This window comes from Zonotrichia leucophrys, chromosome 8 (genome assembly GCF_028769735.1).
Source record: "Zonotrichia leucophrys gambelii isolate GWCS_2022_RI chromosome 8, RI_Zleu_2.0, whole genome shotgun sequence".
Lineage (NCBI taxonomy): Eukaryota > Metazoa > Chordata > Aves > Passeriformes > Passerellidae > Zonotrichia > Zonotrichia leucophrys.
In genome coordinates, this window is record NC_088178.1 from 30401465 (window position 1) to 30426448 (window position 24984).

Below are 24984 nucleotides of genomic sequence, written 5' to 3' on the forward strand. Positions count from 1 at the left end.
GCCCAGCCTGCCCCACTCGCTTTTCAGCTTAATCCTGAGGATTTTGGAGACATTATGGCTCAGCTTTGCATATGTTATTACACAGAAGAGAGGAAAAAACCCCCAACAGCTGAGATTTCTCAAAGCTGGCTGGGAGCTTTAGGCATGCAGGTTCTGCTAAGAGCCATGCCTTTGAAAATCTCTGTCAATTAGTGCAGTATCTTGGTGCTTTTGGGACAGAGATGGATGCCTTAAACTGACTCTGATAGCCTTGGAGACACGTGCAGAAAGACACATTCTGCCTCCAAACCAATCTGTTTTCCTAGTTTGTGCCATGTATAACCCCTAAGCACTAAAACCCTTCAGGTTTGTCCAGCACCTGCCTGGGAATTGGACAGTGCCAGCCTGCATTGAGCAGAGTGGGATTTGATTTCCACCTCTCTGTAAAACCCTGCTCCTTCTGCTGGCAGCTGCACTGGTCCTGTGGGTCCCTTCCAGCCCGGGATATTCTGTGATTCTGGGGAACTGGGCACTGAATGGGGCTGTGCAGGGTGGGAGGGAAGGGCAGAGCAGCTTTGGGATCCTTCCAGGCAGGCATTGCTCGTTCCTGCAGGGTCTCTCTGAGCAGAGCTCTCTGCTCTGCGTTATTCACATCTCTCCCTGTTTTCCCATTCCAAAATCCACACCCTGTTTGTTCCTCCTGAGCTTCCCAAGGCCAGCAGTTCTCTGAGCTGCCTGGCCTTGCAGAGAGCTCCCTCTGAGTGGGGGACAGACACTGCAGAGCCATCAGGGACAGAGGAAGGGTGAGTGACAATGCTCACTGCACAGACAGGGGCAGGATGGACAGAGAAACACAGAGCTCAGCCATGGACCTCCATGTGAGGGGCACAAAAGGGGCCCAGGTCAATCATTTCACCCTGAGTGTGCTGTGACAGGCGCTGCTGGCTGTCCCAGTGCCACCCAGTGCCACCCAGTGTCACCCAGTGCCACCCCAGGACCTGGCCCAGTGTGGAGCAGGCTGCCACCCCCTCACTGAGCTCATCTTGCTCTGCCTCATGCCAGCAGCTCTTTCTTATGGAGCCGCCTGACTCAGCAGCTGGAAACGGGAAAATGTTGTGCACAGCTTCCATCTTAATGAAAAGCATCTTTAAAATTTTAATCAGATGGCTCCACACTGTTCTGTGGATTCAGAGGCTCGGTTGAAATCTGGGCTTCCTGAAAACCACGAGCAGGAGCAGGTGCCAGTGATAAAAGAGTATTTATTTAATTGTTCAGAGCTGCTGCTTGAACTGCTCCCACCCTGCTCCTGAAGGATGCAGGCCTGGCTCAGCTACAGCACAAATCCTACAAATGTTGGTGTTGCTTTCTTTAACCCAGAGAGCCTCCTGGAAGAACCCACTCTCAGCCTTCCATGGTTGCCTGGTGACACGTTAAGAGCTCATCTGGAAAGTTTAAAGGAGGACAAAGCCCAGCTTAAACTCCACCTCAGCAGGCTGGGCCTTGCAATTGTTTGTAGTGAGGGGAAGGAAAAGATGCAGCTCTGAAACACCAGGTTCAGAGGGAGGAAATGGCTGATCCTGTGTCATCCTGGGATGTTGTTTTCCATCCTGGCTGGAAATATTGTTGGCAACTCCATCAAAATGTCCATGTTGCACAGATACTCTAAATGCAGCTGGCATGGAACTGAAATTTCCATTTGGTGCGAAATTCAGACAGGGAAAAGACAAAAAAAGAAGAAGTGTTGCCTGGAATGAGATGGGGAGCCTGGAAGGAAGCCAACCTATTTTTTTTTCCCACTCAAAACTCAACAGGCCTTTATTTGAATTTCTTTAAAACTGACATATTCATGGAGTTTTCAAACAGGCTTTTTCTGACAAGTCCCCTAATCCCCCAAGCCTTCCCTCCCTCAACAACCCAAGTTTGTCAGATCCTTCCCTGCCAGCTGTAGCTGTAGGCTCCTCCGAGTTCCACACGGAGCTGGGCCCTCCCTGAGGTTCTGGATCCTCAGCTCTATGTACATTTCAAATCCCTGCACATGGGCACCCATCTCATCGAGATGGATATATGCATATTTATTCCTGTACAACTCCTGTAGTCAGCCAGTTCTGGCTGATCAAACCTTCACTTAAAACATATCCTTCTGTGATAAATAAAAACACGGACTGCTCTCTTCCTGCTGGTGAATCACATTCTGGAATCTCCTGCTTGTCTTCTCTCAGTCAGAGCTGGGGCCTGTCTCAGTCTGGGGAAGGTGTAAATAGGTTGTGAAAACAGCAGGGGAGCAGCTGCAGCTGGCCAGGGGGTTTAGGGTGGGTTTAGGGTGGGTTTAAGGTGGGTTTAGGGTGGGTTTTGGGACAGGTTCATCCCCAGAGGGTGCTGGCACTGCCCAGATCCCCAGGGAATGGGCATGGCTGTGACGGTGCTCACAGGGGTCTGAGGAAGAGGGAAGGGATGAGGATCTGACTCCATGGTTCAGAGGGCTGATTTATTATTTTATCATATATATTACATTAAAACTATACTAAAAGAATAGAAGAAAGGATTTCATCAGAAGGCTGGCTAAGGATAGAATAGCCAAGAATGATAACAAAGGCTTGTGGCTCGGGCTCTGTGTCTAAGCCAGCTGACTGTGATTGGCCATTAATTAGAAACAACCACATGAGGCCAATCCCAGATGCACCTGTTGCATTCCACAGCAGCAGATAACCATTGTTTACATTTTCTCTCAGTTTCTCAGGAGGAAAAATCCTAAGGAAAGGATCCTTCAGGGATGGGAGGAACCTCCTGATTCACGCACAACACACACCTGACAGAACCAGGAATGGATCTGCACACTGACACACACCCAGCAGCAAGAACAGGATCCCTGGATGCTGAGAATCTCCCTCAGGGATGGGAGGAAGCTCCTGGTTCACCCCTGGCACTGCAAACACACGAGTGGGAGAAAGCAGCAGCAGGAGGCTGAGCATCTCCCCAGCCTCCACATCCTCCACCCTTCTCACAGCCTCCAGGAGCCATTTCACACCTGGCCCTGCTCTGCTTTCCTGGCATCTCTCAGAAGCACTCCTTGGTTAAGATGTGAAATTCCAGCCAACTGATCGATGTGTGATATTGTAAAATATTCAGGATTCTCAGAGCAGCTTCTTCTCCTAAGTGGGCTTCTCATATTCGTGGGAAAACTCATTAATATTGAAATCCCCACTGACAGAAGGCTTGTAGGCAATACAGCATCAGGAAAAAAACATTCTTGTATTTTACATGCCGGCTTAGAGAGTGGGAATCAATGGACTAAAAACGACCTAGTTCTAGTCCTATTTTTCAGCTGATAGAAAGCAGCTCTCTTGATATTAAATAATGCATCTCTTCAGCAAGCAGTGAATAATACGATTTAGTGTGTTCAAACATTCTGCTGGAATGATGATGCAGGCTCTGAGCACGCTGAATGTCACTGAGCACACCCCGAGACGCTCGCTCAGCTTAAACAGGAATGTTTACCCAATTCCACACATTCACTGGGAGGATGTGCCTTCCCGGGAAGATTCACGAGCACAGAGTTCACCTGCTTGAAGCAGCAGGTGACTGCAGCACTGGAAGGCAGCTATTTCCCCCAGGAGATAATTCCCAGTGTGGCTGGGCCACAGAAACCCAGAATTAACGGTGCAGGTGCGCGGAGCTGGCTGCATGCAGACACCAGCTTTGCCTGAATTTCACACCTGCCTGGGCTCTGGCATGCAGCAGCAATGCCCACAATGTGCTCTGAACACAGAGCTGTCAGCTGACTAACAAGGAGGTTTAATATATTGGTATTTTCGAGATATTCACCCGTTTGATGCCAAACTACTCACAGCAAGGCCTGGTAGCCCTGTATCAGTTCTGTGTCTGTTACTGGGACAGGAGAACCTCTGGTGCTCTGGGGCTGGGTGCTGGAGGGTGATTCCCATCACCTGATGGGGATGGGATCCCAGGAGGGGGATTTGGGGGGCACCAAAGCAGCCACCAAACATCAAAAGCTCTTGGAGCAAACACACATCTGTCACACACATCTTTTATGGAAAATCCTTTCCTTGGGATATTCCTCCTGAGAAGCTGGGAGGCCTCAGGAACAAAATGCAAACAATGATTATCTGCTGCTGTGGAATGCAACAGGTGCAGCTGTGATTGGTCTCATGTGGTTGTTTCTAATTAATGGCCAATCACAGTCAGCTGGCTCAGACTCTCTGTCCGAGTCACAAACCTTTGTTATCATTCTTGGCTATTCTATCCTTAGCCAGCCTTCTGATGAAACCTTTTCTTCTATTCTTTTAGTATAGTTTTAATGTAATATATACCATAAAATAATCAATCAGCCTTCTGAACCATGGAGTCAGATCCTCGTCTCTTCCCCCATCCAAGAACCCCTGTGAACACGGTCACACATCTGCTCCTAACAGGATTTAGAAGTTAAACTTGCCATGATCCTGGATCTGCTGCCCAAAATGTGGATCACCTTTTCATAGCCCTTTATAGTTTGGGAGGAATTGCAGGAGCAGGGAGAGGGAAGAGCAGCTGGGTTTTGGCAGTGAAGCCCAGCTGGCCCTGCCTCTTGCCCCAGGCTCTCCCCTGCTCCAGGGGTGCTGCACCAGCATCTCCTGCTGCCATGCAGAGCCCCCAGCTGCAGGAACACGCTGCTTTCCTCACCAACAGACAGAAATAATGGCAAGAAAGAGCACTGCAAACCCCGAAATTCAGAGTCCAGCCCTGCAGGTTCTCCTTACACAAAATCACTGATTGATTTAAATGGGATTTGCGACTGCATAAGAGGAGAAAAACCGGAGGGGTTGGCAGGTTTCCCATGGAACAAACAGACCCTGCTTGAAATGAGGTATTATTTGGTATCCTGGCGTATTAAATGTGTTAGATATGCAGAAAGGCAGAGCAGGGAGAAACAACTGGGGTTCAAGGAGTTGTCCAACCTGCCCAAGTGCTCATTTAAACACACGCTTTTGTTCCTGAGAAAATTAAATAACTTAAGGTCCTTCTCTCTCCCACTCCAATTTTTATAAAAGTGCCTCATAAGATGTGAAATCATTAATTAAAGAAGATTCCTCAATTATTCTCTCTGACCTGTCACAGTTACTTGTTTAGTCAGCGTTAAGAATTCAGCAACATCTTCAAAGGCTTTCCAAGACACCACCTGTGAACTAATTATGCTGAAGTAGGAAAGATTTGTAAGGAGCTGCAGCTCCTGGCGCTGGCTGACAACACAGATACCGACCGTGGCCCCAATTTCGTAACTTTCTGCAGCTAATTCTACATGCTTGAAGCACTGTCGCTCCAAATTGGGAGAGTAAATCCCCAAATGAGTGGAAAGGGGCTCCAGCAGGGAAAGGCACAAATGTGTCACCAGGGCTCTCCAACACGGCGCTGCTTTGCATGAATTAAAAATGTCTTAAATGCTTTGTGCCCTGTTGGGAACTGGGGAGATGCTGAAAGTTGTGCAGGGCTGCTGCAGATTCCTCAGAGAGTCCCTCCCCAGGCTGGTCCTTGAGGATGACCCTGGGGACTCTGGCAGTGCTGATGGGACACTGAGCATCCTGTCAGGAGTTCCCTGCATTTCTGGGGAGCCTTGGCCCCCAGAATGTCCCTCACGCCCTGCAGCCACACACTGCCTCCCTTTGGGGTGCTCTGCTCAGCTCTGGAACCCCAGCAAGGGTCTGTGTCCTGCAGAAGGCAGCAGAGCCTTCTCCAGGGAGCACAGCGCGCCCCCTGAAGCTGGTAATTAGCTAATTAGCTGCACAGCCCTGATTGAGCAGGAAGGAGGCTGATGCTCTGCTTTCTGACTGATGCGAGACACGAGGCTAACATGAGTCCCTATGGATTATCCATGGCTGGTATTCCTGCACGAGGGAAGCAGGGCAGGCAGACCCAAAGGGCTCCTGGCCAAAACCTCCCGGGAGGATTTGAGCAAAACCAGAAACCTTGGCCCTGCTCATGGCATGGGGTGGAACAAGATCATTTTAAGGCCCCTTCCAGCCCAAATCATTCTGTGATTTATGATAAACCTAATTTTACAGTCATAGGCAGCTGTGGACAGAGAACCCAGGTTTTCTGCCTCCATCTCCCAGCCCAACGTGCTGCCTCCACTGCTGGTGCTGCACACATGAGGGACTCAGTTCCCAGCACTCTGGGAAGGTTTTCATTGCCTCTGCAGCTGAATAACTTGGTTACAATAGTGCTGGCATTTTCCAGCTATTTACCAGGCTAAAATTAGCCAAGTAGAGGGACTATCACAGAGTTATTTAATTATGGAAGGCAAACAGAACAGTTCATTGCAATGTCACTGCTGCTACCAGGGCTGATTTCCAGGAGGAAAGACTCAATAATAAATTTGCAACCATTTTGAGAACTGTCTTTAAGCCCTCCTCCCCTTTTCTGTTGTCTTTCAGCAGAACAGATGTTGGTTTTCAACTGCAAACTGAGCTCAGTGCTTTCCTTGGTAATTTAAAGTTGGATTTGCTCATGTAGTTTATAACTATTGCAACTTTAATGATTCCTAAATTTTTCCACTATTGTGTTCAGAGGTTTTCATATTCTCAATTTCATGTTTGTAAAAGGCCCTCTCTATTTAGCACTGAGCTTTCAGAATTAAGAGAGGGATCATTATTAAAGGCCTCTATTCCTTTCCACCCCCCCATCTCCATGCTGCTCCCAGAAATACACATAATTTTGCTCATTTGGTGCAAATTTCTGCAGACAAGAATTCAAACACTTCTCAAAGCTGTGTTACTTGAACAGCAGCTTTTGAAAATGAGGAACGACTGTGACTCTGTTGGAGCACTCACTTATGGAGATCAAACCCAGAAATGTTACTGGAGCCCATTCCAGCTGCAACCAGCCAGCATTATCCCTCTTTCCCTGGACAGAGCTGGAACAGGATCAGGCTGAGGCAGTTTTTTCAGGAATTACAAACCCCAGAGTTGAACAGCACCAGAGTGGGGCTCTCCTATCGCCGCTTTGCACAACCGAGACAGCGGCGATCCTTTCCTTCTCCTCAGCCTCTCTTGACTCAAATAATAATTCCCCAGCTTATTTCCAACTGCTTGGCACTCCAAAGCAACTGTGGAAAATCCCAAGGACAGGGACTTTTACTGCAGGCACTATCAGCTTCCTGCAGCCCAGTCCCCTCTCCCATGCCACGGGTTTGGATGGAGATGTTGTGCAGAGGTTTTGCTGCGGCTCTGGCTGCAGGCACAGGACAATCTCTGCCCTAGAGATGGAGACAGGGCACAGTCTCTGCCCTAGAGGGGATGGAGAGCTTTGGGAAGCTCCCTGGGGCCCGGGGAGGGCAGGGGGGCAGCACCTCTGCCCCTGAGTGACACCAGAGCTTGCCCTCCCTCAGCTCTTTAATTAAAGCTCTGCAGATTTAAACACTTGTCTTGCTGCTCCTGTAGGTCTGGGGGTGCTGGAATCACCCGTGCCTGCCTTTCCTTCTGCAGCCCTTGGTTTAACCTGCCCCACTTGGTTTCATCACCTCACTGCTGTGGCTTTCTGGCACAGTCCTCCCAATCTTCTAATCTCAGTAAGGAAATAAAAGCGCACATCTGGTGAAGGTTTTGCCAGAGGAAAATTCTGCTTGTTTTTGTCTCCCAGATGGGATATTGGGAAGGAATTGTTCCCTGTGAGGGTGGGCAGGCCCTGGCACAGGTGCCCAGAGCAGCTGTGGCAGTGCCCAAGGCTGGGCTGGAGCACCTGGGACAGTGGGAGGTGTCCCTGCCATGGCAGGGGTGGCACTGGGTGGGATTTGAGGTCCCTCCCAACCCAAACCATTCCAGAATTCTGTGACCAGCTCCACTGAGGGTGTCCTGCAGCAACAGGAGAGAACAGGGATGCACAGGAGCCCTCAGGAGCTGTGAACACCCTCTGGGCACACAGAGGGATTCAGCTCCCACCATCCCCTCCTGGCACTGGCAGTGCAAACACCTCCCAACAGCTCCTGGCTCCGTCCCACGGTCAGTCAGAGACGAGACAGCGAGAAATCTGCACATCCTCAAACCAACATCCACATTGGCCACAACACCAGCAAGGACTCGGGGGCGAGGGGGTTCCAGAGCAGGGAATTGCCCACACAGAGCAGTGCCCTGCACAGCCCCACCGGGACACACCATGGCAGGGACAGCGATGGGCAGAGCTGCTCCAAACAGGGAGAAAGAGGACAAGACACACAGGCTGCGGGGAGACACACCAAGGGAAGCACAACGACAGGGACAGCCCAGCACTACCACGACACAGCAGCCCGGGCCAGCCCCGGGCACCGAGGGCAATGGGCACCGACCCTCCTGGGGGGATACTGACCTGGGCTTGACACACGACTAGAGGTAGTAGGCTCAATAATTTCTACAAAAAGGGAAAAGGAAAAAAAAGAAAAAAAAAAAAAAAAAAAGAGAACATTTGGGAGTTAATCACACATGGAAGACAAGTACAGAATGAGACAGCAAACAGTCATGCAAGAGACAGCACAGTTTAACCTGGCGCGGGGCTGGACAGAGCTGTGTGCTGGAGCTGCAGCCAGCACTGCTCTCACCCACGTCTGAGCACACCACCAGCACCAGCACGCTCCCACCGGGCCAGGCTGGCTGCTCTGGGCCCTCCAGCTCCAAAGCATCCTCCAGGGAGCCGCTGACACCTGGCTGAGGGAAGGGCTGTGCTCGCTCCAGTGGAGGCAATCTCCTCCCGTGGGTATCAGTCAAGGTAACAGTTTTGAACAAAGAATGTTTTAAGGCAATAGTTTTGTGCTTGGGTGAACTTTTAAGAAGGCACATCTTTTTAATTATTGAAGTCTTTCCAGAAGAGAACATTTCTCAGAAACATCAAACCCATTTGGAAGTTGTTTACTTCCCCCAGGGCAACCAATACAAACAGGCAAAGTTAAGAGAAGACACAGTTCTCCTGCATCCAGCCTAATGAAACAATCACCTGTGGCTTTTCATTATAATTTGACTTTAGAATTCATTATTCTGGGCCCTTTTATTAGCTTTGAATAGCTCTATGCAAAATGAAATACCGGTCCCAATTAATCTTGCACGGAAGCAAGCTCCCATCTCAATGCAGCAATTCAATACTGCTCATAAAAAAGGTTTAACAAAATTACCAAGCTCAAAAGATCATTGACCATATCTTGACTATAACAAGAAACTAATGAAAAAAAATGAGAGCGAGTTGACAAGCAGGGATGTGCAGGGAATGGCTGAGCACACACCAGCTCCTGGCCAATTTTGAGGGTTTTTTTCCACCTAAAATTGCTTTTCAGGTTAATACTGTGCAAACACCAGTCCAAGAGAAATAGCAGACAAATATTTCCCCAAATAAAAAGTTATGAAGTTTCTTTAGCCAGCTGCTAAACTTGTGCTAATGCAGATGAATGTTTCCAACCTTAAAGCCAATTATTCAGCACCTTGACAAACACACCGTGGGTGCTGATGAACACAAAGCACGTCTTAAAAGTGAAATGGAATTTGAGCTGTGTTACACTTTTAATTGGCATTAAAATCCATGAAGTTGGTGACTCCTTCAGCATGAAAAGGGTTTCAGGTTTCCCACCCCTGTGCAGGAGCAGTGGAAGTGCTGCGGACAGATGGGTCTGTCCCTGATATCCCACATCAGTCAGCATGAGGGAAAAAGGGAAACTCAATGTGAGGGAAAAGGGAAAGTCAACATCAGGGAAAAAGGAAAATTCCACACAAGAGGAAAAGGAAACTCAACATGAGGGGAAAAGGGAAACAACACAGGGAAAAAGGGAAACTCAATGTGAGGGAAAAAGGAAAATTCCACACAAGGGAAAAAGGAAACTCAACATGAGGGAAAAAGGAAAATTCAACATGAGGGGAAAAGGGCAACTCAGCATGAGGAAAAAGGGAAACTCAACACAGGAAAAGGGAAACTCAACATGAGGGAAAGGGAAACTCAACATGAGGGAAAAGGGAAATTCAACATGAGGAAAAGAGAAACTCAGCACGAGGAAAAAGGAAAACTCAACACCAGGGAAAAGGGAAACTCACCAAATGCTCCCACCCCAAAATGCTCCCCTGCACAGACCAACCCTGCCTTCAGCAGGAGAAACAGGAATTGGGGTCCAACAAGAGACTCAGAGAAAGCAAAAACCCATCAAGATTTCATTGATTTTGTATTTTAATGGCTGTTTTAAAAGTGTGACAATAATTTGATTTGGTGGTCCTTAACTTCACCCAGACCTTCATGTTCTGAGCAATTACAGCCTGCTCCTCATGGATATTTCTCAAACTGGCTCAAATGTGTTGTGCAGTGATGACAAAAGTTATTTTTCTGGCTACCTTAGGTTAACAGCATCTTTTTCTTGGGAATTTAGGAGTCATCCTCATGACTGTGGCTTCCTGGGAAAGTTCCTCTTGCTGCAGATGAACACCATTCTTTCCAACAATCAGGCAAATTAACACACTCAGTCAGTACAATATTTCATTAAAAAGCAAATACCCTACCCAAACCAGCAGGGGTTGTGCTGGGATCGTGTCTCCCCGGGAAACATCAGATCTAGACTTAATTATAGGTGCTTAAGGTAGCATAAAGTCACAGATTCCTGCCAGCACTGAGGCTGGAAGCGAGGGCGGTGATTTCGTGTATTATTCTTGCAAAAAAATCTCATTTTTAAACACATTATTAGATCAAGGCATTGGAGAGACGGATCTATTTCTAGTTTCAAGTTCTGAAACTCTTTGCAAATCTTTATTCATGAAAATGTTCAGGTCTATGGAGAGAAAACAAAACCAGCTGGTTCTGCAGGAGCACGCTAGGCTGGTTCATTCAAATTAAAATTTGTTAATGACTCCTCGGGAGCGCGGGGAGGCAGGGATGCGTGGGCAAGAGTGGCACTGGCTGCACTGCGCTTTCCTGGGACCCCATCCTACGGTGCCAGCACTGCTCAGATTTCCAGGGGTGCTTGTGGAAGAGGAATCTGCAAGTCTAATGGAAACCCAGGAGTTTGTGTGCCATTCCTGTGGCTCACAAGTTCTCCTGGAGCTGAACCTTGGGGCTCTGGCGGAGCAGTGAGTGCCCGGCAGCTGCTGCTGTGCCCTGGCAGAGCTGGGGCTGCGTGTGCAGGAGCTGGGTGCCCTGCAGGGCCACCTCCTGTGGGCACAGCACGGGCAAACCCAGAACAGCCAAACCAGCACAGCCAAACCAGCACAGCCAAACCCAGCACAGCCAAACCCAGCACAGCCAAAGCCAGAACAGCCAAACCCAGCACAGCCAAACCCAGCACGGCCAAACCCAGCACAGCCAAACCCAGCACAGCCAAACCCAGCACGGCCAAAGCCAGAACAGCCAAACCAGAACGGCCAACCCAGAACAGCCAAACCAGCACAGCCAAACCCAGCACGGCCAAAACCAGCACTCCCAAACCCAGCACAGCCAAACCCAGCATGGCCAAACCCAGCACAGCCAAACCAGCACAGCCAAACCCAGCACGGCCAAACCCAGAACAGCCAAACCCAGCACAGCCAAACCAGAACAGCCAAACCCAGCACAGCCAAACCCAGAACAGCCAAACCCAGCACGGCCAAACCCAGAACAGCCAAACCCAGCATGGCCAAACCCAGCACGGCCAAACCCAGAACAGCCAAACCCAGAACAGCCAAACCCAGCACGGCCAAACCAGAACAGCCAAACCCAGCACGGCCAAACCCAGCACGGCCAAACCAGAACAGCCAAACCAGAACAGCCAAACCCAGAACAACCAAACCCAAAACAGCCAAACCCAGCATGGCCAAACCCAGCATGGCCAAACCCAGCATGGCCAAACCCAGCACGGCCAAACCCAGCACGGCTAAATCCAGCACGGCCAAACCCAGAACAGCCAAACCAGAACAGCCAAACCCAGCACGGCCAAACCCAGAACGGCCAAACCCAGAACAGCCAAACCCAGCACGGCCAAACCCAGCACGGCCAAACCCAGCACAGCCAAACCCAGAACAGCCAAACCCAGAACAGCCAAACCCAGCACAGCCAAACCCAGAACAGCCAAACCAGAACAGCCAAACCCAGAACAGCCAAACCCAGAACAGCCAAACCCAGCACGGCCAAACCCAGCACGGCCAAACCCAGAACGGCCAAACCCAGAACAGCCAAACCCAGCACGGCCAAATCCAGCTCGCTGCTTTAGAGCAGAGCTTTAGGTCAGGCTGGGTTCAAAAACTCAAAATCAGGAATGTTCTGGGCATGGGGATACTGGCACAGCATCCCTGGCTGCCAAACACACCTGGAGAACCGGGGATTTCTGCCCAGCTCTAAATGCACCAAGCTCCTGATTGACTTCTGTCGCAGACATCTTTTATGGAAAATCCTTTCCTTAGGATTTTTCCTCCTGAGAAGCTGGGAGGCCTCAGGAACAAAATGCAAACAATGGTTATCTGCTGCTGTGGAATGCAACAGGTGCATCTGGGATTGGTCTCAAGTGATTGTTTCTAATTAATGGCCAATCACAGTCAGCTGGCTTGGACAGAGAGCTGAGCCACAAACCTTTGTTACCATTCTTTCTATTCTTAGCTTAGCCAGCCTTCTGATGAAATAATTTCTTCTATTCTTTTAGTATAGTTTTAATATAATATATATCATAAAATAATAAATCAAGCTTTCTGAAATATAAAGTCAGATCTCCATCTCTTCCCTCATCCCAAGACCCCTGTGAACACCAACACACGTCCTGGCCTGGACTTCTCAGGGAAGGAATTTTCCTTCATATCCAAACTAAACCTGCCCTGGGGCACCAGGGAAATGCTCTGACGTTGATGCTGATGTGGCAGCCCAGCCCTGCTGGGAAATGTGGGTGCAGGAATCCCTAGCACCTCATCATGGGAAGCAGTAAAGGCTGCTATCGTCCTTAAAATCAGTTTTGTTTGGGGGTGGTGAGCCGGATCTCACGCTGGAAATGACCCAGACAGGCAGCAGCTGAGAGGGTTTAAATGCAGAGGGAGAATAAACCCCGGGGATTTGCAGCTGCAGCTCTAATCCTCAGAAGGGAAACCTCTGGAGAGTGTAAGCACTACAGACAGCTGGCCGGGGAGGTGAGGTTAAATGCCAAGGACGTTCAGCACTGCCTTTTACCAAAGGCACGGAGATTGTATCTAGAAATTCCTTTCTGATCCCAGGCTGTCAGAGAAAACCTCTTATCAGAGTGGGACACCATCCCATGGAAAGGGAGCACAAGGAGGCAAATTACAGGGAACAAGAGGAACTGGCTGCAAAAAGGCCCTGTCTAGGAAAGCCAGAACAGGGAGGGACCCACCAAAGCAAACCTGAGGGAGGCACTCCCTGCCCCAGACACTGCACAATCACCAAGGCTGGAAGAGACCTCAGACCATAAAGTGAAACAGCACCATGTCCACCCAAGCACGCAGCGAGGGAATGAGGTGCCCTGAGAGAAACGAGAGCCCCTCTGCTCACACACAGGAATTCAGCACCGACCCAAACCTATTTTTGTCTCAGCTTTATCACAAGCTGAAACCCCGGCACTCTGCATAAAAACATGGGAATGGAAATTGCCAGAACAAAGTTAAAGCAAAATTCAATCAGCTCAGGAGGCTGAGGTCAGAGGGATTTAAATATGTTTGCACATAAAATTGTCAAAACAACAGTAAATTCCCAGGCAGGGGAGGACAGCGGGGCTGAGAATTACAGACGTGCTCCAGGAGGGCAGGACCCACAGCTGCAGCTTCCTGACATCCAGGGCTTGGGAAAAATATGAGCTGCAAGGAGCTATTAGAGGATACAGGCAGGTAAAAACAAGCAAGTAAATAAACCCTGACTTTCTGTTTACCAGGGGCCAATTACTTGTAATTATTTGCCCAGCAATATCCTTGTAGGTGGTTAGGAAGGCAGCGATTCCTCAGCCCCTGTTTGCACAGCAAAGGGAACAAATTCAGGGCAGATTCCTCCAGAACTCGGGTGGGGATGTGCACCTCTGCAGCCTGGCTGTGCTCACTCTGCTCCTTTGGGAGCTCCTGGAACAAACCCTGGCTCCTGAGAGGAGGAAATTTGGGTAATTTGGGCAGGGATTACCGAGGGAGCAGAGCACTGCCCCCGGCTCCTGTCCATGGCAAAACCCAAATTTCATCCCCAGAGAGCAGGGGCAGCTCAGCAAAGGGCACAGCAGTGATCTCAGCCTGTGCCAGGAGAGGAGAGCCATGCCCCAGAGACATCCATGCCAGGAGCAGCTCCCAGCAGAGCCAGAGCAGCCTGGGCACTGTCCAGGGCATCACAGCTCCTTCCCATCCCATCTACCCATTCCCATTCCCTTCCATCCACCTATTCCATTCCATTCCCATTCCATTCCTTTCCATTCCATTCCATTCCATTCCATTCCATTCCATTCCATCCCATCCCATCCCATCCCATCCCATCCCATCCCATCCCATCCCATCCCATCCCATCCCATCCCATCCCATCCCAATTCCATTCCCATTCCAAAGGCCTGTTCCCTTTTCCATTTCCCTGGAGCCCCCTCCCAGCCCCAGCTCAGCACCAAGCCCATCCCTGGGACCAGGTCTAGAGTCAAAGCTACCAATATCCCACTTTTTGTTACAGTGGCACCTTATTTTTATCACTCTGCAGCTGGTCCAAAACCAAACTTGTGCTTGGAGCAATTAAAGCTGCTGGGGGAACACCAGGTTTTACAAGTGAAAAATGTGCTTTACTGCGAGTAAAGCCACGCCTAACTTCTGGTTTGGGGAACAAAAAAGCAATGCTGCAATGAGTTCTCAGTGTAATCAATTCTTCCCTGTTTCAGCGGCAGAAAATCCAACCTGTTTGCCAAGGAGCAGAGGCTCAGGAACGTTCCAGTGCTTTGTGCAGCCCCTCACTGGTGACTGTGGTCTCTGCCACCCTCGGGAATGTGTCAGGGCAGGTTCGGGGTGGGCACCAGGTGAGGTCCTGGCTCTGGCACTGCCCAGGGAACGGGCACCTTCCCCAGCCTGCCACAGCCCGGGGTGCCCAGGGTGGGATCCCTGCGAGGGTCCCAAGGGGAACATTTCCCAGCTGGAGAATGCAAAAAGCTTCTTTCATTTCCATCTGCACCGGTACAATTGTTTGACTTTGATATTTTGACTTGGAGGAATCAATAGCTAGACCAAAACACAACTGGCAGTTAAATACCAACTCATTAGTTAATTAAAAAAATGCTCATAACTGCTTCCATTTATGACCTCTGATAATTAACTGGGTTTATTTAAGCTAATCTCCCCCAGGCTTCATCAGCTTTGTTAAAGATTAATGATTTATTGTGAAATCGAGGTCTTTAAGCCCAGGGAAGCCAGAGCCTGTTGGAGTACCACAAAAAATGGAAAAACACTTCATAATAAATCTTTAGGATGGAAACTCTGAGTGGATGGGGCAGAGACGTGACCGTAATTTATTCTGTGTCTTTCTCTCACCCTTAATATTTTGCAATTACAATTAGAGCTTTTCTGCAGGTTTGAGTTATTACACCTTAATTGCCTCGTAATGGTTTATTTTATTTAAATGGTTTATTCTTTTATTACAGGATGATAAATATTTAATAGCGCTACACCGGTGAGACGTTAAAAAAATAATAATTGTGAACTTGAAGTTTGAGGGCTGAAATTGCCAGGGAGTTTTCTCACTCCATCCTCTACACCTTCGGCTGATTGTTTTGCCTGATAGCAGGGGCTTCTCAATAAATATTCAAATACTTCTAAGGCTGTAGAAAACCACATTATTGACAGCTTTTTGTGCTCTGTTTTAAAAGAAGTCCAATGGAAGGCAATTTTTAAGAGCCTCCAGGTTTGTGGATTCCAGCTCCAAGTCCCAGACTTGTTCTCACCTGGCAGCACAATGGGAAGAATTTCAAATTTGACTTAAATTCAGATGGAATTTGATTTCTTTATGGAAAGGCAGAGAAAGATACTAAACACATTGTTTTAATGCTCCAGTCTACTAAAAGCTTTTTTATTTATTTATTTTTTAATGAATTCCAGAGTGAACCGTCATGTTTTATGTAAGATGAAAGATTTTATAGGGAAAAAATTAATTTAATCTAATCTAATTTAGTTAAATTAAATTCAATTTAATTTAAATTTGAGGGGTGGTGTTATGTGTGTGTTTGAACCAGCAACAGACAAATTTATATTTTAATTAAAACATTCAAAATAATATTTTAATTAAAGGTCACACATTTGATTCTCTTGGCAGTAAAAATATGCAGTTTCCTTCCTCACTCTCACAACAATTTCACATCTATAAGACACTGGTATATGTTCAAGGCTTTACCTTTCGCAGGACTGCCTGTATTTTGAATAAATGAATAAATCAGGGAACGCTGTCCTCAGCAAATGGATGCTGGCAAAAGCAGGCATTCATTTGCAGGCCAATTTTTCAGTATCACAAAAATATCCCCACTAATGTGAGGGCACTTTTGCATCAGTATTTACCACCAAACCATGAAAAATGAAACGTGCAACACAGAAAGAAAAAAAATCTACTAAATGAACCATGGATTTTGTCAGATTTGAGAAATAAGTGTGATCAGTGAGATCTTTACAGAAGGACCCCCAGCACTTGCACCCCACCTCTGTGTGCCTGGAGAGGCACAACTCAGAGAAAACCTAAACCAGAGCAGGTCAGGAAGAGAGAAAACCACTGAATTTCACACATTTGGATGTGTCTGCGTCACCAAAGGGATACGAAAGACAATGCTTTGATTTAGTTATTCAAGGTACACTGTTCTAAATGATAAACAATATTTGCTCACTGGTCCTCATTCCCCATTTCACATTTTTCCAGGGAAAACTGCTGCTTTAATGATTTTTACAGCTGTTGAGACCATAACAGAATGAAGAGAAAGTGACAAAGTTGGCCGTGTCCTTTGAGCTCGGTCTTTCATTCATATGGATAAATGGAAGCTCATGAATAATGCAGACCTGGAAATCTGCTAGCATTTTTCCTGCTCAGAAACATATGATTAGCACTGCTCTGACTCCCAGCAATGATATTCCTGTTCTCAGAGGTCACTCTCTAAATCCGCACAACTGTCGGGGTATTTCTGGAGACGAGCACGGCACAGCAGCCCCTGGGGTGCTGCAGCAGGGACACCTGTGAGGGCAGGTGGCACGGGCACTCTGTGTCACTGCCCAGGGCAGGGCTGGCAGCCCCAGTGCCAAGCCCACCTGCACAGGTGACCCAGCAGCTCACACGGGGCTGGAGGGACTCCAACCCCATCCATTCTGAGAGTGGGGCCCTGGGAAATGTTAAAGACAGACTCTGAAAATGTTGGGCTTTGTGTTTTCTCAGATCACTGCACCTGCGTAAGCAGTGCGATAAAAGATATGATTGTTAGATGCGATGATTGTTTAGTAATTGAATATAATTATTATATAATCATAAGAGGAATCATGAGAAACTATGTCGGAAATTTAAGGGGGGCTATGTTTAGCTGAAATCTATGTATACAATAGAACAATATAAGTTTAATAATTAACATGAAAGTTATATAACGATAGAGTATGAAAGCACGTTCATCTCGGATGTATGGTCGGAATCAGATTTGGGTTGTAGTACCCTGATTCCCAGAGCTCTTAACAAAAGCACCGCATATAATCGCTTATGTGATTATGTGTTTCTGAACACTAACAGTTCCACCCCTGCCATGGCAGGGACACCTTCCATCATCCCAGGAGCTCCAAACCCAGTGTCCAGCCTGGCCTTGGGCACTGCCAGGGATCCAGGGGCAGCCACAGCAAATCTGGGAATTCTATTCCAGCCCCCGCCCACCCTGCCAGGAACAATTCTGCCAAAAGTGGGGAAACTGATACCTTGCAGTTTAAGTTTTCTTGTTTTGGTGTGCAGCTTTTAGCTTTATATAAATGTCACTAGGATCTTTTCACACAACAATCCTGCTCCAGCTGGAGACTCAAGGACAATCTCTTCAAGCTTCAGGCCCAAAGCATAAACAACAGCAGGCAGGCAGGCAAGGAGGGTGAAACTCCATCATTTGAAGCTATTAATTGGACAGTTGGCTCCTGCATGCAAGTGGACTAAAACTTATAAAATTTGAGATTTCGTGGCCTCTTTTGCTTCCATCTTGGAGCCATCCAGGCAGAGCCATGGCTGTGGCTCGGGTACTGCCAGGGTGAGGCCTTTGTAGGCCCTTCCATAAATGTCCAATTTATTCCTCCTAATTCCATCTATCTTCTGCTCCAGCTCCTCAGGGCATCACTGCCCAGTGTCCCAGCCATGGGATCCATGGATTCCCAGCCCTGTTTCCCTCATTTTCCATGGATTCCCTGCAGATTTCCCTCATTCTCCATGGATTCCAGAAGCTCTCCCTCATGCTCCATGGATTCCCAGCCCTGTCTCCCTCATTTTCCTTGGATTCCCTGCAGCTCTCCCTCACGCTCCATGGATTCCAGCAGCTCTCCTTCATGCTCCATGGACTCCCAGCCCGGTCTCCCTCATTTTCTGTGGATTCCCAGCACCCTGTCCTCATTCTCCATGGATTTTCAACACCTCATGCCCCAATCCCACACTCCCTGCACGGGCCGAACATGTGCCCAGAACTGGAAACTCTTCAAGTGCTCTGCTATTTGCTTTCACTGGCACAGCAATTTGTGAATAACTTATTTAGTAATTACTGTGTAATTATAGCTCTGCTGATCCCTGACGAGCCGAAATCCACAGACAATGCCTATCAAATGAATCATTACAATCTCTATAAATTACACGGGAGATGTGCCCATGTCATGATGAGATTCATGAAATGACTACAATTTCTGTGAAAGGAGATTAATTAAGATGGAGTTAGAGTTTAAGAAGGAGCAGATTATCCTGCTGTATGCCCAGCCCTGGGGACACCTCTGGGTGCTGTGCCCAGCCCTGGGGACACCTCTGGGTGCTGTGCCCAGCTCTGGCTCCTCAGCACAGCAGGGCCAGGAGCTCCTGGAGCTGAGCAAGGGCCTGGAGCATCTCGGTGCCCAGGAAAGGCTGAGGGAGCTGGGGCTGCTCAGCCTGGAGAGGAGCCCCAGGGAGAGGGGCCTCAGCCCTGGGTGGCCCTGGCTGTCCCCTGTGCATTTAAAATCTATTTTCTGATCTCTCTGAAAACTCGGGATATCCCTGATCAATATCTAATTCATTTGTAAAGCCCCCAGGGCTTTGCTCAGCAACTGGATATGAAAATAAGTTCTGCACTTAATAACCCTCTAATGAAGGAGTGCTTTGCATTGGGTGGAGGATTGGCCTCTGATCAGTGTGAGTGACTCTCTCCTGGGCCTGGCTTATGAGAAAACTTCCTGATGCACCTGCACCAATATTGTAATAACCCACTTTTCCTGCCCAGGAGAGACAGGAATTGCCTTCAGTCCCTTACCTGGGGACTGTTCCCTCCTCTGTTCCTGTCTCCCCTTTCTGAGCCTCCTCCCTCCCTCCAACCCACGTTTTGATGCCTGTTTGTGTTCCAGACTGTGAAATAAATCTATATCATTATTTATAGTGCTATTTACAGCACTTCTTGTCTTCCTCCCATTTGTTACACAAGGTATTCTTGTATTTTCAGTTTTTCATTTCCAGCTGCAGTGCAGCAGGGCAGGGAGCAGAGAGGAGCCCAGCAGTGAACCCTGGTGTGGGTTTTAGTGCAGGGCCAGGTGAGCCCCGGGGAGGCACAGCTGTCCAGGAAAACAGAGCAGGGATGGGCAGAGCCTGCTCGGAACCAGGCCTGGGGAAACCCTCAGTGCTCTGCAAAGGCACTTCCCAAAGCACAGCCTGGAACCAGGCATCCTTCATACAACATCCTGCTCTGATAATAGCAGGAGCTGACTTTTTAAACTCTGCGACTGATTGAGATGAGTAAATTGAATTACCTTGATGAAGAAGGTGAAGAAATGCACAGAACTACCTCTGGCTGTAAAATTACAATGAAAAAAAAAAAAACAAAAACCAACCAAAACAGAACCCACTTTTATGTCCCCTTTGATTCAGATAAGCCACAGCTCCATCCTGACTCAGATTTCCCGTGCCTGCAGGCATTTCCTCACGTACCTGCAGCACCCTGGACAGCTCAGCACCTCAGAAAAAGGGCTGGCAAAAAACGGACCATTTATTGCCTAAATTAAAGCTGCTACATCGTCATAGGGTGCAGCCCCTCCGTGAGATTTGCTCCTTCCTTCCTCACATCCCCAGCAATTTAAAATTTCTCTTCCTTCCCTTGGAATATAATTTTAACTGAATAAATTAACAGAATTTAAATGATTTAAATTTAAATCCCATTCTCATGCTTGTGTTTTATTTTTGAATAAAGTCAGTAAATCCAAATATTGCCAAGCCTAAAAATCTGAATATCAGGAAGTGGTCTCTACAGGAATACCACCTTCTCCCATGGTAAAACTCAAGTTATTTCTCTAGGTGCTTCATGCAGGACATTTAAAAGTCAGGAAATCAGCTTTGTTACTTGAGATATGTGGGGGGAAAAAAGGAAGTTTCTGAAAAATTCATTACAGGCGCTTTTCAGTGAATGGTTCTGATATCACAAATCAAAGCCTCTGATGCCAGAGGCTTGGAAGAGCCCTGAGAAGAGAAAGCTTTTATGCTCAATTTATTATTGTAAATCCAGTCCAAATCTCCACACATAAACCTGGAGGAGGAATTAAGGCCAGCAGTAATTGAGCTCTTGATTTTCGAGGCTCGTTGAGGCACCTCAGCATTTTGTTACCTCTGTGGTTCAGCACAGAGGTTAATTAGTGCTTCTGGTGTGGGCTCGCTGAAAACCTCTTGTTTTTTAAACCTCTGAAGTTATTTTTAGCTTCCTTGCAGCCAAAAAATAAAAGAAAATAAAAAAGGATTTATTTTTTTCCCCATTCAGCTCCCTGAGTGCCCAGACAGATCCCAGGGAAGTGCAGTGAAGCTCTGGAATCACCATCTCTCTGCATTTTCTGGTAACCCCAAATTACAAACACCTGACTCGGTAGAAGCACACAAACTTTACAGGTAAATGTTTGGGTTTAAGCAAATGCTTTTGTCAATTAACCCAGAATTTGTCTGGGAAATTATTTCAGTTCTGGCATTTTCCAACCTGTTATATTATTTGCTTAAATACCAAAGTCTTGGGTTCCTGAAGACAGGAATTGCCTTCAGTCCCTTACCTGGGGACTGTTCCCTCCTCTGTTCCTGTCTCCCCTTTCTGAGCCTCCTCCCTCCCTCCTCCCCAAGTTTTGAGGCCAGTTTGTGTTCCAGACTGTGCAATAAATCTATATCATTATTTATAGTGCTATTTACAGCACTGCTTGTCTTCATCCCATTTGTTACACAAGGTATTCTTTGGATTTTCAATTTTTTTAAAATTTCCTGTGAGGTTTTGTACTCTGAGAAGGAACTCCAGGTACAGCGAGCTCTGCCCACGGGTGCCTCTCACCCTGAGGGGGCACAGGCAGGGGATTAAATTCTAGGAAATGTTTAAATTAAATTTTAAATTTTAAATTCCATGGAATGTTTAAATTAAATTTAAAATTTTAAATTCCATGGAATGTTTTAATCGTTGCTTGGAGCACACTCTCAGGGGCAGGGGACTGTGGGGCGTGTGCAGGGCCAGGAGCTGGGTCAGGGATCGCTGTGGGTCCCTCCCCACCCAGGATATTCCAGGATTTTATGATAATTAGCTGATAATTGAGATGAAGATTTGGCCACGCCTCAACCCCTCTGATTAAACCAGGTGGGTAAGAAGAGGAGTCGGAACCCTGTGAGCTGTGGGTAACTGCACAATTTGTGCATACATACACAAATGGAACAAACCAGAGCATTGGAACAACTTCAGCAAAAACCCACAGCAAAGATCTCGTGGCTTGTCTTTGATTTTTGTTTGATTTTTCCCTGATCCACTCTCAGGCCTTTAAATTTCCTCTACACGTCAAGGAGAAACTCATGTTCCTGGCCTTGCTCAAACAGGTTATTTCTGCCTCATCCCATCTCAGTCACTTATTGTCATATAATTCATAATAAAGCTCAAGCTGGAAAATGGATTTAGAGAAAATTCCTCCATAACTCTCGGTAATTGTTACCTGGAGCAGCAGTTGGCATCCATATGGAAGGAGCTCAAACCCAGCGTTTAACAGAATTGTTATGACTTGCACAAATGGGGGATTTGGCCATTCATCTCATTGTCTGAATATATGAATCCAAGGTGCAGAGTTGCAGCAATGTGCTCTGGAGCAGCCCTGCCAGGGGCTCTGGCTCAGCTGAGCTGCTGTTCCAGGGCACAGGGAGGTTTTCCTGCATGGGAATGCCAGAATCTGGGAATTCTGGGGCTGGCTGGCAGCTCTCAGAGCTGTTTTCCATTGGAACAGCAGCGCTCCATCAATCCCTGGGTCTCTGAGGGGACTTTCTGTGCATTCACAGCCCTGCTGCTCTGAATTCTCACCAGCTTGTTGGACTCCGGGAGCATTTCAATGTGGAGTGGATGTGTAGTTATGATATTTTATGAAAAATCCTTTCCTTAGGATTGTTCCTCCTGAGAAGCTGGGAGGCCTCAGGAACAAAATGCAAACAATGGTTATCTGCTGCTGTGGAATGCAACAGGTGCATCTGGGATTGGTCTCATGTGGTTGTTTCTAATTAATGGCCAATCACAGTCAGCTGGCTCAGACAGAGAGCTGAGCCACAAACCTTTGTTATCATTCTTTCTGATTCTACTCTTAGCTAGCCTTCTGATGAAATCCTTTCTTCTATTCTTTTAGTATAGTTTTAATGTAATATATATAATAAAATAATAAATCAGCCTTCTGAAACATGGAGTCAGATCCTTGTCTCTTCCCTCATCCTGGGACCCCTGTGAACACCGTCATATGAGTGCCCTCAGAATAGGAAGGAATGATAACAAAGGTTTGTAGCTCAGACAGAGAGTCCGAGCCAGCTGGCTGTGATTGGCCATTAGTTAGAAACAACCACATGAGCTCAGGACAGCACCCAGGGAGGGATGAAGGGACAATGAGCTGCAGGGCACCAGTTCTCTGCACACTGATGGCTCCTGCAGACCTTGGGCTGCGCCCAAACCTTGCTAAATCAATATCTGTCCTCTGACTGACTCCAGCAGGCTCCTAATGAGAACAGGAATTTTCATTTAAGCTTATAAATATATATATATATACCTACAGACACTTTTTCTATTATATTTTCTGACGCAGACCAGCCCTCCTGGCTGAGACAGAACTATGCAAATTGAAATTTGATTTGCTTTCTAGGCCGGTATTTGAGAGATAAAATAGCAAAATCTTTCTTAGGTAATTGGACAACAGCAGAAGCTGTGGACATAAAGGGAATTTCCCTGGAGAGTGCATTTCTCTCCAGAAATGTCAGATGTGGTGGGCCAGGCAAAGCTGTGGAGCTAAGACTGAGCAGAAGGTTTGTGCAGTGTCATTGGAGAGGTGGCACTGTCACCCTCCAATCCGCTGTCACTTTTGGGAATCTATAAATGTTGGAGTCAGGAAATAAACTTCCCTTTTTTACCTTGAGAGCAGCTGTGTGTGTGCTCGTGTTGTTTGGTTGCAGTGACAGGTGATGGTGGCATTTTTGGATTGGTTTAGAGTAGAAGCTCACTGTCTAATATAGATGATAGATATTGGGAAGTTATTGTAAATAATGCACATGTAGTTTTTAGTATAAGAAAATAACACTGTCAGTGTGCCATGGGCCAGGCTGCTAGACAGACTTCAGCAGGTCAGAGAAAGATTGTTATAGGTAACAGAGAATAAACAACCTTGAAAACCACAGCCAGAGAATCCTGACTCCTTTTTCAGTCTCAGGGTGGGAAAGAGAGACTCTGACAGAAACCCCGAGAGCTCTCCTCCTCATGCCAGCTCACGAGGCAAGCGGCACATGGAAATGCAGGGCATGGTCTGGTGCCTCTGCAGTGTGGAGACAAGATTCCACACGTGTGCCACCAGCCAGGAGGGCACAGGCAGCTGCTGGCTCAGCGGAGTCCTTGTGTGATGGAATCAGCACAGAAAACACCACCACATCCCTCTGCTTCTCCTTCCCAACTCCTTGTGTGATGGAATCAGCACAGAAAATACCACCACATCCTCTCACAAGGCTCCTTCTCCTTCCCAACTCCTTGTGTGATGGAATCAGCACAGAAAATACCACCACATCCCTCTGCTTCTCCTTCCCAACTCCTTGTGTGATGGAATCAGCACAGAAAACACCACCACATCCCTCTGCTTCTCCTTCCCAACGTCACTCCTGACCTCTTGGGCAGCTTCTCACAATTATTTACATTTTTTCATAGGTACTGGCAGCATATCCAAGGATTCTGTGTGAACCTGGACATCAGGAACACCTCTGGATCACAGAACCGGCCATGGAAAAAGCAATTTCTCTGGCAGAATCTGTTAGGAAAGGACAAGGATGCACAAACCTGTGGGCTGCCAGGTTTTGTAAAGAACCTCACTCAGACTGTGTGACCCCAGAGCAGCCCCAGGCCCTGCAATGGGGCACCAGTTCTATTCCATTTGCTACTCCCCAGCAGCAAATGGAGCTGCCCTGAGCCCACATTTGGTCCCTGAGCGCTGCAGGCGGGCGGGCAGAGCTCCCTCACACACACCTGAACCTGCACATATGGCCACTCTCCCTGCCAGCTAAATGAAATGCAAGAGTTTCACAGCACAGCATTCTCACTCGGGGATTGAGGAGTCCACGCTTAGCGAGTTGCTAAGTCCTGAGAATTACTGTTACTTTTTTTTTGTAGTTTTTTTAAAGGGATAATGCTTCTAGATAATAGTAATGTAAATTATAAACAAAGGAAACACTTCACCAAATGATCCTCACTCCCAACCAAGATCCAGATCACCACCTTTAGGACAGCTCTCTTTGCTTGGAGAGCTGGATTAAAGCAATCACAATATAAAATAAGACATTTCAGCTTGCTCTTTGAGTCAGACCTCTGAGCCAATGCCCCCCCATTTCCCTCCCGAGGTCAGGAGCAGACCCAGATTTCCAGAATTTTCT

The 24984-nt window shown here is 47.6% G+C and overlaps 1 protein-coding gene across 4 annotated transcripts in view; it reads right to left on the reverse strand.

The window, feature by feature from the left end:
• The window catches only part of NEGR1 (neuronal growth regulator 1), a 152392-nt gene that overhangs the window by 14389 nt on the left and 113019 nt on the right, over positions 1-24984 (reverse strand). Inside the window, exons 7-8 of one of the 4 annotated variants that reach the window (XM_064719926.1) lie at positions 8311-8352; positions 1550-1662 (exon numbers count right to left, since the gene is read on the reverse strand). The exons of 2 other annotated variants lie outside the window; for them this stretch is intronic. In XM_064719926.1, the coding sequence (XP_064575996.1) occupies positions 1562-1662; positions 8311-8352 (143 nt within the window). In that variant the 3' untranslated portion in view covers positions 1550-1561. Of the gene's footprint in view, positions 1-1549; positions 1663-8310; positions 8353-24984 lie in introns of those variants that run through there. One more of the 4 variants, XM_064719925.1, reaches the window with a different exon arrangement.